General features: G+C 35.5%; 1 protein-coding gene across 1 annotated transcript in view; it reads left to right on the top strand.

Moving 5' to 3' along the window:
- XPR1 (xenotropic and polytropic retrovirus receptor 1) overlaps positions 1-14,832 on the top strand; it is a 252,234-nt gene that overhangs the window by 180,887 nt on the left and 56,515 nt on the right. Inside the window, exons 8-10 of the mRNA XM_025877687.2 lie at positions 6,738-6,928; positions 7,138-7,317; positions 13,550-13,721. Coding sequence (XP_025733472.1) covers positions 6,738-6,928; positions 7,138-7,317; positions 13,550-13,721 — 543 coding nt within the window. The remainder of the gene's footprint in view (positions 1-6,737; positions 6,929-7,137; positions 7,318-13,549; positions 13,722-14,832) is intronic.

The raw sequence follows: 14,832 nt of genomic DNA, 5'->3' as shown, positions 1-14,832 counted from the left end.
TTATATATTCTGGTTACTAGACCCTTACCAAGATACATGATTTATTAATATTTTCTCCCATTGTATAAATTGTTTTTCGTTTTCTAAATTGTATCCTTTGATGCACAAAAGTTTTTAATTTTGATAAAGCCTGATTGATCAATATTTTTCTTTCTTTGAACTAATTTTTGTACATGATGAGAGATAGGGGTTCAACTTCATTCTTTTGCATGTGGATATGTAGATGTCCCAGCACCATTTGTTGAAGAAAATATTCTTTTCCATTGAATGGTCTTGGCACTCTTGTTGAAAACCAATCGGCCACAGATATATACATTTCTTTTTTTAAGATTTTATTTATTTATTTAATGGAGAGAGACACAGCGAGAGAGGGAACATAAGCATGGGGAGTGGGAGAGTGAGAAGCAAGCAGGCTTCTCGCAGAGCAGGGAGCCTGATGTGCGGCTCAGTCCCAGGACCCTGGGATCATGACCTGAGCTGAAGGCAGACACTTAACGACTGAGCCACCCAGGTGCCCCAGATATATAGATTTATTGCTGAACTCCCAATTCCATTCCATTTGTCTGTATGCCTGTTTTTATGCCAGTACCACACTGTTTTATAGTAAATTTTGAAACTACAAAAAGTGAGTCCTCTAACTTTGTTCTTTTTCAACAATGCTTTTGGCTATCTCGGGCCTCTACCAATTCCATTATCAATTTGAGGATTGACTTTTCCATTTCTGAAAAAAAAGGCCCCTGGAATTTTGATAGGGATTATAATAAATCTGCAGAACACTTTGAGCATTATCATCTTAATGATATCAAGTCTTGCAAATCCATGAACATGGGATTTCTTTCAGCTGTGTTTTGTAGTTTTTAATGTACACATCTAATACCTTCTTAAGTAAATTAATTTCCTAGGTGTTTTATTCTTTTGGGTGCTATTGTAGTTGGAATTGTTTTCTTAATTTCATTTCAGAGTATTCATTGCTGGTATATACAAAGACAACTAAGTTTCATGTGTTGATTTTGTACTCTGCAACTTGGCTGAATTTATTAGCTCCAGTGTTTTTATTGTACATTCTTTGGGACCTAGGCTTATTATTTTTGTTAACTGACTGTTATATTTATGGATTTTGCTTAGGAATCATGATGTAAAACCATATATAGCTTTTTATTCATAATCTAATTAATCTTGCTATCATGCTTGATCCTTTATGGTCTCTTCTTCATTTAACAGTGGAATACCCTTTAAAATTATTAATTGGTCATGTTACTTATATGTAAAACCTTTCATTGGCTTCATACATTGTAAAACTGTAAGTCTTGACAAAATACTATAAAGTCCTACCTGATCTTCTCTTGGCTAACTTTTTACTGCTTTGCCTCTCATTTATTTCAATTATACTGCCTTTTGCCTTCTTCCTGTTCCTGGAACACTAGGCTCAATGTATCTCAGGGCCTTTTGTACTTCTGTATTTGGAGCCCTGTTTTTCCATATATTCACATGATTCATTCTCTCTTTCCTTAAGATCTCTGCAAATGTCGGGGCACCTAAGTGGTGCAGTTGGTAAGTATCCAACTCTTGGTTTCGGCTCAGATCCTGATCTCAGGGTCATGGGATCAAGCCCTGTGTTGGGCTCCACTCTCAGCACAGAGTCTGCTTAAGACTGTTTCTCCCTCTATCTCTCCCCCCACCTCTCTAAAATAAATAATTAAATCTTTAAAAAAAAAAAGGATCTCTGCAAATGTCATTTCCCTTTTTTTTTTTAAGATTTTATTTATTTATTTGAGAGAGAGAGAGACAGCAAAAAAGGGAACACAAGCAGGGGGAGTGGGAGAGGGAGAAGAAGGCTTCCTGCTGAGCAGGGAACCTGATAAGGGGCTTGATCCCAGGACCCTGGGATCATGACTCGAGCTGAAGGCAGACACTTAACGACTGAGCCACCCAGGCACCCCTGCAAATGTCATCTCCTAAGAGATCTTCTTAACCACCCTATCTAATATAGCACCTAATAACATCATTCTTCATTTCCTTTCCCTATTTTTTTCCTTTAAAACCCTTATCACTATCTGACGTTATACAGAATAGAAGTTTCCAGAAGACAGACATTTTTTCTTTTGTTTATTACTGACTTTCCAGCTCTTGGAATGCTGTTAGGTACAACAGGCATCTAATAAATATTTGTGAAATTAATGAAAAAAATGAGGCTTCCTCAAGCAAAAGGAAAAAGAAACTGATATGTACTGAATACACATCATTGTTTTAGGCATATAATATATGTTGATCACATTTAATCTTCATTTTAAGAATAATTTCATCTTTATATTTGTGCAATTTCAATTCAATTAATTAACATATAGTGTATTTTTACTTTCAGAGGTAGAGTTCAGTGATTCATCAGTCTTATATAGCACCCAGTGCCCATTACATCATGTGCCTTCCTTAATGCCCATCACCCAGTTACCCCATCCCCCAACCCTCCCTCCCCTCCAGCAACCCCCAGTTTGTTTCCTATAATAGTCTTATATGCTTTGTCTTCCTCTCTGATTCCATCTTATTTTGTTTTCCCTCCCTTGCCTGATGATCCTGTTTTGTTTTTTAAATTTGACATATGAGTGAGATCATATGATAATTATCTTTCTCAGGTTTACTTCCCTTAGCATAATACCCTCTAGTTCCATCCACATCGTTGCAAATAGTAAGATTTCATTGTTTTTGATGACTGAGTAGTATTTCATTTTGTGTGTGTGTGTGTGTGTGTGTGTGTGTGTGTGTGTGTGTGTGTGTATACACACGTATACAACACATCTTCTTTATCCGTCAGAGGACATTTGGGCTCTTTCCATAGTTTGGCTATGGTGGACATTGCTGCTATAGACATTGGGGTGCAAGTGCCCTTTCGGATCACTACATTTGTATCTTTGGGGTAGATACCTAGTAGTGCAGTTGCTGGGTCGTAGCTCTATTTTTAACTTTTTGAGGAACCGCCATACTGTTTTCTAGAGTGGCTGCAGCAGCTTGCATTCTCTCTTTCATTCATGGCTTTACTTATTTGAGTCCTTTCCCATTTTTCTTTTTGATAGTCTGGGCTTGGGTTTATCGGTCTTATTAATTCTTTCAGAGAACCAGCTCCAGGTTTGTTGATCTGTTCTAAGGTTCTTTTGGTTTCTGTTTCATTGATTTCTGCTCTAATCCTTATTAATTCTCTTCTCCTGCTGGATTTAGACTTTATTTGCTGTTCTTTCTCCAGTTCCTTTAGGTATAAGGTTAGGTTGTGTATTTGAGACCTTTCTTGTTTCTTGGGAAAGGCTTGTATTGCTATATCCTTCCCTCTAAGGACCACCTTTACTGCATCCCAAAGGTTTTGAGAAGTTGTGATTTCATTTTCATTTGTTTCCATGAATTTTCTAAAATTCTTTAATTTCCTGGTTGACCCATTCATTCTTTATAGTAGGATGCTTTTTAGCCTCCATGTATTTGAGTTCTTTCCAAATTTCCTCTTATGACTGAGTTGAAGTTTCAAAACAATGTGGTCTGAAAATATGCTAGGAATAACCCCAGTCTTTTGGTACCAGTTGAGACCTAATTTGTCACCAGTATGTGATCTATTCTGGAGAATGTTCCCTGTTCACTTGAGAAGGATGTGTATTCTATTGCTTTAGGATGGAATGTTCTGAATATATCTGTGAAGTCCATCTGGTCCAGTGTGTCATTCAGAGCCCTTATTTCCTTGTTGATCTTTGGGTTAGATGATTTGTCTGTTGCAGTGAATTGGGTGTTGAAGTCCCCTACTATAATTGTATTATTATCAATGTGTTTCTTTAATTTTGTTATTAATTGGCTTATAGATTGGCTGCTCCCATGTTAGAGGCATAAATATTTATAATTGTTAGATCTTCTTGTTGGATAGACCCTTTAATTTTGATATAGTGTCCTTCCTCATCTCTTATTACAGTCTTTGGCTTAAAATCTAATTTGTCTGATCAAAGGATTGCTACCCCAGCTTTCCTTTGATGTCCATTAGCATGATACATGGTTTTCCACCCCCTCACTTTCAATCTTCAGGTGTCTTTGGGTCTAAAATGAGTCTCTTGCAGACAGCATATCGATGAGTCTTGCTTTTTTATCCGATCTGATACCCTGTGTCTTTTGATTGGGGCATTTAGCCCATTTACATTCAGAGTAACTATTGAAGGATAGGAATTTAGTGCCATTGTCCTACTTGTAAAGTGACCGTTACTTTATATTGTCTCTGTTCCTTTCTGGTCTGTCTGTCTTTTGGGCTCTCTCTTCACTTAAAGGATCCCCTTTAATATTTCTTGCAGGGCTGGTTTAGTGATCAAAAAATCTTTTAGTTTCTGTTTGTCCTTTTTATCACTTCTATTTTGAATGACATCCTAGCTGGATAAAGTATTCTTGGCTGCATATTTTTCTCATTTAGCACCCTGAATATATCATGCCAGTCCTCTCTGGCCTGCCAGGTCTCTGTGGATAGGTCTGCTGCCAGTCTAATGTTTCTACTGTTGTAGGTTAAGGACCTCTTGTCCTGAGCTGCTTTCAGGATTTTCTCTTTGTCTCTGAGATTTGCAAGTTTCACTATTATATGGTGGGGTGTTGACCTATTTTTATTGATTTTGAGGGGGGGTTCTCTGTGCCTTCTGGATTTTGATGCCTGCTTCCTTCCCCAAATTAGGGAAGTTCTCCCCTGTAATTTGCTCCAATCTACCTTCTGCCTCTCTCTCTCTCTCTTTCCTCTTCTTCTGGGATCCCAGTTGTTCTAATATTTTTTTCACGTTATGGTATCACTTATGTCTCCAATTCTCCCCTTGTGATCCAGTAGTTGTTTATCTCTCTTTTTTTCAGCTTCTCTATTCTCCATCTTTTTGTCTTCTGTATGACTAATTCTGTCTTCTGCCTCATTTAACCTAGCAGTTAGAGCCTCCTTTTGATTGCATCTCATTAGTAGCCTTTTTTATTTAGACTTGATTAGATTTTAGTTCTTTTATTTCTCCAGAAAAGGATACTCTAGTGTGTTCTATGCTTTTTGAAGCCCAGCTAATATCTTTATAATCATTATTCTGATCTGTATTTCTGACATCTTACTTATACCTATAGTGATTAGGTCCCTGGCAGTCAGCACTGCCTCTTGTTCTCTTTTTTCAGGTGAGCTTTTCCTTCTTGTCATTCTTGCAGAAAGTGGTTGGTTTTCTATTTGTAGATTTGCGGCAGTTCTTTTCTTAGATCTCTGGTTGAGTTCGCAGTGGTCAGAATGATTTGACAGCTATCTCGTTGAGTTTCTGGGACCAAACAAATCTAAGGTCTCCTACTCTGGAATCTTGGAGTCTTCAGTCATATTTAATCTTCTTAACAAACTTAGGAGAATTGATATTATCACCATTGACCAGAAGGAAATGGAGATGTGGAAAAATAAATTTATTTTCCCTAGAATAGCTAGAATTTGAAATCTGGTCTCTAGTATTTGACTCTAAAGGAAAGGCTTTTTCTACCCTGTTATTTTTAAATTATCAAATGTGCTATGTACTATAGAGAATATAAAGTTAATAAATATTTAAATTAAGTATAAGACAGTATATAGTTAAATTTCAAATGAGTCTAATAAATAATTTTATAGTTATTTAGAAAACTGAGAAATCTTTAGCCAAATTGAAATATTTGGCACATAGTAGGCTCAAAATGAAACACTCATTCAATAAATTTATGAACAGGTAGGGATTGGCTTTAAATATTAAGTAGAATTTGAATTGGTGGAAAGAAAGTGCAAGGCCATTTTAGGTATAGGGGACAACATAAGCAAATGTGAGAAGCAGGCTTGTGAAAAGACTAATAAAATTCATCAGGAGATAAGAATTAATGTTTAGGAGCATTGTGAGTTAAGTTTGGGAAAAGTGAATTGGAGATCAGATTGTGATGAAGAACTGAATTACAAGGCTGAGGTGTTTGAATGTTATAGTTATTAGAGAACCAGAGAGTGATAGTGGTACTGATCATTTGTATGAGCATATGGACAGTAGAATGTAATGGGTAAGACTGTGGGCTTTGGATCAAAACTATCTGAGTTAAAATCCTGGTACTGCCCTCTACCAGCTTTGTAATCCTGAGCAAATTACTCAGCCTCTCTATGCTCTAATTTCCCCACTAATCAAAGGGAAATAATATTTTTTAACTCATAGAACCATTGTGAGGATTAAATGAGTTATTATATGTAAAAATAGAGAACAATCCTTAGCACATAGTAAGCATTCTGTAAATATTAACTGTTATCATTTATATGACATTACAGTGTTCATTTGCTTTTATTGTTGTCTTCATGTGTACTATGTCTTAATTTTCACAGCAACTCTGTGAGGTAGATATTACTATAACCAGTTTAATAACAGAGAGAGCAAAGCTAAGGAAGTTATATCATGCTAGAAATCCTTAGCTGACAAAACTGATCTTTTGGTTCTAAACAATTTCACTGTGATTTTCTGTCATCTAAGAAACTAATGGAACAGTGGAATAACTTGCCAAAGTCAAGTTTTGGGAAAATTATTCTGGTGAATTTTGTAGAGTGAAATGAAGAAGGGAAAGAACCTGGATGCAAGTTTGTCATGCTCTTGAGGTGAGCTAGGCTTAGGTTTTATTTATAAAAACTTTTTATGTCAAGGAGTGTGTCATTGAGAATTAAAAAAAGACAATTATAGGACACATTATGAATTTTCTAACTAACCAATTAATTGATTTTTTTTCAGCTGTATTTAAACTTGAAACAGATAGAAGTATATGGCCCTTGATAAGAATATATCGGGGTGGCTTTCTTCTGATTGAATTCCTTTTTCTACTGGGCATCAACACATATGGTTGGAGACAGGCTGGAGTGAATCATGTGCTCATCTTCGAACTTAATCCAAGAAGCAATTTGTCTCATCAGCATCTTTTTGAGGTAATCGAAGCAAGACATAAAGTCCCATGAATTTATTTCACATTAGCTATATAGCTGGTTTTGTGGATACTGAAATCCATCTTCTACTTGAAGAAGGTTATTGACATTATATCTAAACATGTATCCTACCTTTGTTTTATTAAAGATATTTCTGAGTAATGGAAAAATAAAAATAACAGTTTTCTCTTTGTCTTTCCATCCTTTATCAGATTGCTGGATTCCTTGGGATATTGTGGTGCCTGAGCCTTCTGGCATGCTTCTTTGCTCCAATTAGTGTCATCCCTACATATGTGTATCCACTTGTCCTTTATGGATTTATGGTTTTCTTTCTTATCAATCCCACCAAAACTTTTTATTATAAGTCACGGTTTTGGCTGCTTAAGCTGCTGGTAAGTCAGATATTTGTCTACCATTTTTAGAGTAGTGTATTGGTCATTTGTTTCCTCCAGGAAGAAACCAAGTGTGCTGTATTGCACAACTCCAGAAGGTGTGGTTCACTTTGTAGTCTGTGTAAGTGGTGCTCTAGAGCCAGGGGGGTAGAATATAGTGTGATTGGTATACCTTATATTGTACAGTGCAGTGGCCCTGGGAAAAACACTCATGCATTTTTTTCCTCTTAAAAAAGTATAAAGTGTCCAGATATTGAAATGATTTTGCAAGTTAATAATAATTAATTCATGATCAATTTAAGTATTTTTAAATACAAATTATTTAACCAGCTGTGATAACACATAGAACTCTTTGAATTTCTTTTTATTTTAGAAGTGGTGAAACTATTATTTTCCTCTAAATTGATAGTAGTAGTGAAACATTTTTATTTTACAAAAGATTAGTTCTCTAAAAGCATTTAAGAATATCTTACCAGATTGACAGCTTTAATTTGAGAAACTTTGATTCTTGTTGATAATAAATTCCATTTCTTCTTCCACTTTACCTAGTTCTTTAATCATCTCCAAATCATACAGTCTCAGCAATAGGATATAGAAATTCTTGAAAAATAGCTACTGTATTTTTTGTGATAGTTTAAAGATAGCTTGGGGAAGGGACTTCTGCTTACTCCTGAGTTAAACCAGCTCTATTTTCAAAATTAATCGGGAATGCTCTCCCATAATTATTTCTTAGGTGGTGAATGACAACTAACAGTAAAGTGAAAATTAATGATTAAATTGACTGGACTCTACACATACTTTTAGAATTCTTGTAATTATTGTCTTATTTTTTTTTCTACCTCAGAAGGTATACTACTGCCTTGACAATTGTAATTTTAAATCCTCTTTCCTTTTATATGACCCTAAGGTTAGCGGAATTTTTTTTTTTGTTCTTAGCAATACATTCCCTATATCTAGCATTACTTAAATTTTTTAAATCCGAAGATATAAATTATGGCTTTCCTATTAAAAAACATTGTAAGCACACAAGTAAAAAGCCACTTATGATCTAGAACAGGTTAAGTATGTATAGCAATCAGGAAAAGAAAATGGCCCGGATCGCCTTGATTTTTTTTTTCCCCCAAAGTTGGTTATTATTTATTTGTATTTATTTCTTCCAGTAGGATCTTTATCACAAATTGAGGAATATCCCCCTTTCTCCAATTTCATTAAGTATTAATAAATAAAAGAGCAAATCACTCCCATTAAGTATAGCACCCCTAGGCCTAACTTTGGGTCTACATTCGGAACTTAGATCTACAGGAGTATTTTGAAAAGTTTGCAATCACCTTTCAAACATTTTGTTATCATTTAGAAAACATGCTTCTTAAAGGATTTTTTTATGATGAAAATTTGAACCAGTTTTTTTGAAATTTATACTAAAAATAAATCATATCCAGTTAGTACAACAATATTAGATTACCTTTTTATTTTGAGAGTATTTGTCATTTTATTGCTAGATTTTGTGGAATTGTAAAACTTATTTGCATAAAAATGTAGTATTCTTATGGTTACAAGGAAATAACTTTAAGATTATAAATATCTATTATCTCTCAACTATTGTGAAATCTCTATATTATTTTGAGATGAGGTTCGAAAGACTCAGAAAACTCAGATGTTAATATGGTTTGCATCATTGCAATAACAGAATAATATCATTGTGTACATTGTGTGTAAAGTGAGCATTTCCCCAGTGCATCTTTCTCTGCTTAAATAGTAAGCTATGATTCATGCATGACCAGTTAGTCTTATTAGCAGAATGATTCCCCATTGAGTAGACATTTATCGATATATCTGCTGTGTGCTAATAAATAGGACTTATTGATGGAATAGGTTGGCAATGATGATATAATAAGGAATAAGAGAATAGTAAAATGCACCATCAGAAGCCATGAAATGCACAAGGAAGCACTGTGGTTTGTTATATTTGTAATAATAATTGTACACAGGAAAAATGTTATTTATAGAGCATCTTAATATTAATTGACCTGTTCACTTATTTTAATTCAAATCTTACTGAGAAAACTTAACCTGAGACTTATTTCTAGTGAATTAACAAAAACATTTCCACCGTAGTTATGTTTCTCTTTTTTAAAAGCCTCATCTTAAAGTAAAAGTACATTTCCTTCTTTTTCTTTTCCTTTAATTTTTAGTGGAAAAGAATATATATCACTTAGCTATAGTGGTGGTAGGCACTGGATGCCATTTATATCCATATTCAAATTTGAATCTATGGAATTTATATGCTATACATCTCCCCCAAAAAGCTAAACAATATTTTTATTAGAAATTTATTTATGTTGATACTTACATGTCAAATTAGTACAGTTTATTTGCATTAATTAGGTCATAAATCTCTGCATATCTGTATTTGCCCTGATTAGAAATCCAATTGGGAAACATAAGCAATGGCTCAGATTTTCTAAACAAAAATACGAATTTATTCTTCTAAAAGGCTACTTAAAGTATTTTTTTAAAGATCTATTGATTTATTTTAGAGAGAGAAAGAGTTGGAGGGGAAGGGGCAGAGGGGGAGAGTCCTAAGCAGAAACTATGCTGAGCACAGAGCGCCCAACATGGGGCTCCATCCCAGGACCCCAAGATCATGACCTGACCTGAAACCAAGAGTTGGACACTTAACCAACTGAGCCACCCAGGTGCCTCAAAGCTACTTAAAGTTTTTAAATTAAAGTCCTTTCCTATATAATTTAGAAATTGATTTTTCAAATAATTTGTTTTATAGTAAAATGTTTATGCATGTCTCTACTGTGAGAATAGAGATGTATTCTCATTTAATAATGCACTGTTTTGGACATTTTTATGTGCTAATTTATTTCACCCTTTTAATAACCCTGAGGTTGGAGCTGCTATCAATCCACATTTTATAAATGAGGAAACCTAATTTCAGAGGAGTTTAATGCATAGCCAGTAAGTAATGGAGATGGAATATCAGCCCAGGCAGTCTGGTTTCATAATCCTTACTCTTTACCAGTGCAGTTAAACAGTGAGAGCTGGTAGTGACCGTACCTAAGGTGTTTAACTTTGATCTAGTGGTTCAAATTAATTGATTATTCACAAGCCTCTAAAAGTAAAAATTATCACAGACCTGTACCCCTGAAACAAATAATACATATGTTAATAAATTAAAAATAAATAGATAAATAAAAATGAAAGTAGAAATTAAACTTCATCTCAACTGTTTATCTGCATTAACTTAGAAAATGTTGTTAGCATATATCCTTTGTAATAACTTATTAGTGGCCTTTTTGTGTATCTGGGTAAAATACCAGATATTTTTAATTGTCTCTAGCTTTCTTAACACTGTCATTCAGTGAATCATTATCATTTTAATCAAAATCACAATGTAGAAGTTGGAAGACCTTAGCCAGAATAAGAAAGGAAGAAGGAGAATTCTCACTCAGGGGAATTCAGATAAATTTAAGAAGAATTTGACTATGTGTAAATGCCAGGGAGTTCAGGATGGTCTGTTAATTTCCTACCCACCTCACCCTTAACCTGTCTCTAACTGAGCAACTTGCTCTTCCTTCTTTGTATTTCTAGGATATTTTGTGTATTTATCTGTAATAGCACTTATTACACAGTGCTGTCATATCTTTAGGTATATATTTGCCAACCAGACTGTGGGAATTTTTTTTCTTTAAATTTTATTGTTATGTTAATCACCATACATTACATCATTAGTTTTTTTTTTTAAGATTTTTATTTATTCATTTGCGGGAGAGACAGAGAGAGAAGAAGCAGGGGGACAGGCAGAGGGAGAGGGAGAAGCAGACTCCCTGCTTAACAAGGAGCCCGATGCGGGACTCGATTCCAGGACCCTGGGATCACGACCCGAGCCGAAGGCAGACGCTTAACCATCTGAGCCACCCAGGCACCCTACATCATTAGTTTTTGATGTAGTGTTCTATGAGTCATTGTTTGTGCAGACTTTGAGAGTAGAAACTATGTTTTATTTATCTCTGTACTTCTACAATGACTGACATATAGTAATAATTTTTGTTAAATGCTGAATGACTATATTGATTCCTTCCTTAGTTGTATTATACCAACATTTACTATTTCCTCCTTTTTTCCTTTTTTCATCTTTTCTCTTCTGTAAATTTTCCCTTCCAGGTTCTATTTTCATGCCAGTCCTTTCCTTTTGTAGTCTCATTTCCCTATCTCTTTTCTTACTTAGTGCATTCTCCTCCTCTTACGCTCTTATGGAGGTTTTTTGTATTAGCTGGCTTTTGAGGCTGGATTTGGCAGATCATGAGCGTGATGGTAGTCTGTCTCATGTCAGTGAGAAATTTGCCCTAGGCTATCGTTTTCACAGAAGACCTTGACTAGAGATTGAGTTAGATTTCCTCATCCTTTTGATGTTATATCTTAAATTATCCTCTTGTTCTTTCTTTGAATCTTTGAAGTCCACTCTGCACCTCAGTTTCTTAAAATACTATATAAACTGGGGCGCCTGGGTGGCTCAGTTGGTTAAGCGACTGCCTTCGGCTCAGGTCATGATCCTGGAGTCCTGGGATCAAGTCCCACATCGGGCTCCCTGCTCAGCGGGGAATCTGCTTCTCCCTCTGACCCTCCCCCCTCTCATGCTTTCTCTCTCTTTCTCTCTCTCAAATAAATAAATAAAATCTTTAAAAAAAATACTATATAAACTGGTAACCTCTTCATGCATAAATGATTAACATCCCAACCACTAAGCCCCCAGCCCTCCCCCCGCCCCTCCCCCCAAAACTTTGTGGTTGCAGACGATATAGCTTATCTCTCTGGCTTATTGCACAACTTACTGAAAGAGCAAGAGAATGATTTAAGGAATAGGAGAATAGTAAAATGCACCATCAGAAGCAGTGAAATGCACAAAGAAGCCATGGACTCAAAATATATCAGCTCCAGAAAATATTGCAAAGCCTGTACTATGCCCTGCAGATATCTGGTCTAATTTCCAAAACCCCAACCCAATACCTTTCATAGATAGTTGATGTCCAGGATGGATTCATAATATAGCCATTATCTCCATCAAATAACAAAGAGAAATGTTTACAGAACAAATAGAATCAGCCAAGTCTGAGGGGAAAGAGCCATTAGTCTCCCATGCTGAATATGTCTACTAAATGAACATAGCTGGATGGCCAGAGAGCTGTTCATTTAGACTTGTTTTCTCAAAACTGCTGCTTTGTGGGAATTCCTTGTTTTAGGAGTTCATTTTTACCTGTTTAAGATAGAAAGGGTCTGACAGGGTGAGAATAAAAGCTGCCTTCATTCCATCTTCACTTTCCTTAGGGCCTCTCAAGGCGTTCTGCACATTTGGAGCCTGTTTCTGATGATTACATTAGTATCTAAGTCTTCCTCTCTCTGCAGTGCCAGATTTTCCTTTGCAGTGCTGAACAGTCTTCCACAGAATAGGTCAGGATGAGTTTGTTCTAGGTCATCTGTAAAAGGGGGAGATGAAATGTATCACGCTCATAGAATTGTTATAGTTAATGGATTATGAAAAATACATTATGAGAAAAATATATAGCATGGATTAGTACTCAGTACATTTAATCTGAATTCATTTAACATTGTTTTTATAACAGTGGGGATATGGGTTGATGATTTTTGTGGCATAATTTCAAGATAAATACCATTATTACCATGGCATTAGTGAAATGAAAGTGACTTTGGTTAGAGAATAGGCAGGCATGCTTCAGGTGATGTACCATTCTTCCCTTCCTCTCCCTATAGGCAAAGAAGAGCTTTGTATTCAGTTCACTAAGCTCTCATCCCAGCTAAGATGGGAGGATATTCCAGAAATTATCATAGCACTTGGGTCCCTAGCAGAATTTACCCTAGAGCCTAACACTAGACATCCTGTCTGTGCTTCTGTCTCCTGCCACCCTGTGCTTTCAGCTTCAACTCTTCCTACCCTCTCTGCTTTCTGTTCTCTAACTATATAGCTATGCCTGCCTTTTCTACCGCACTTTAATTTCCTTTCTTGGTTTTCTATTCAGCTCATTCCCTTCACTACTAATGCTCAACCTAGCCACTGTTGACAGGTCCCTCCTGGTGTTTGTGATTGGCTCATTGGTTTCCATTTTATCAACTAAAGTAATCATACTGCATGGTCAGACACGAGTTAGAGAATTTTAATATGAATTTTCTTGTCTCTGTGTTTTTTGATTTTTTTTCTTTCTCCCAGTTTCGAGTATTTACAGCCCCCTTCCATAAGGTAGGCTTTGCTGATTTCTGGCTGGCCGATCAGCTGAACAGCCTGTCAGTGATATTGATGGACCTGGAATATATGATCTGCTTCTACAGTTTTGAGCTCAAATGGGATGAAAGTGGGGGCCTGTTGCCAAATAATTCAGAAGGTAGGGTATGAATGTGCGTCCATACCTCTAAACTGCCAATGTAAACCAAGAAATATTGGGAATGAGAAATTTAAGATCATGGTGAAAACTCATCCAATAATATTATAAACTTAATTAAATGTACTTGGCACTCTTTTAGCAGTCTCTTTATCTGATATAATTTGGCTCTTAAATTATATGTTATGATTTTAGCCATCCATTTGCCAAGAGATTTGCAACTTATGCTTAAGAGAATTCTAAAACTAAAAAAAAGAAAAGAATTCTAGTACACTGGTAGTTATATCACAAATGCTTTAGTGCCAACAGTTTCCATCACAGTATTGCTTTATAATGAGCAAAAATACTGATTATTTAGAGTTAGATCACATGATTTGAGAAAGTCATTTTAGATTGTTTTTTAATTCTTATTGGGGATCTTGTTTTTTCTTCTGGCTCTTTTTCCCACTCTTAGTGTATGCCAGGAGTACAAGTTATTAAGGAATTTTGCCTTAATGACAAAGACCAAATTTAGGCAGATTATGTAACAACTGACTAATAAAGTTAATCGAGCCAGCGGCAACACATTTTCATTGATTGCCAGCAGACCACAACTCTATTGTAGCTTGATCGCACTATAATGCATTCTCAGAATTTGAAGAAAAATTAATTTACCAACTCCATTCTTCTCATTTAAAAATATAAACTCTGCTCTTCATTAAAAAAGGGTGGAGTAGAGCATGTATAACCCATTGCCATATATTAAGGCAGTTTGGTGTTCATGAAGTTGACTAGAGTCATCAGTGATATTTGTATGTTTTCCATATGTATTAAATTACAGAACTTTTTTTTCCTTTGATTAGTGTACTCATCTTCTAATTTTCCTATAGTTTTATCACATTCCAAAGAAAGTGATTCAGAACAGGTAGTCCGAAATATGAGAGGGCAGATTTTCCCTGTAGGTTCACCCTGTGTATTTACCTTCTTTCCTTGGCTTAGCTATCACTAAAAAGTTTGAGAATATAATTGTTACAAAGAAGAAAGTGATTCTGAAACATACGCTTCTTGCTTTTATGGACTTTTGATAGTGGTTATAATATATAACGAAATGATGTGAACAGGCTATTTTTTTAAA

This window comes from Callorhinus ursinus, unplaced genomic scaffold, assembly GCF_003265705.2.
Source record: "Callorhinus ursinus isolate GAN/ISIS: 27379988/994484 unplaced genomic scaffold, GSC_fseal_2.0 scaffold13, whole genome shotgun sequence".
NCBI lineage: Eukaryota > Metazoa > Chordata > Mammalia > Carnivora > Otariidae > Callorhinus > Callorhinus ursinus.
Note: the sequence above shows the minus strand (reverse complement) of the source record. Positions and strands in the feature narration are given on the sequence as shown.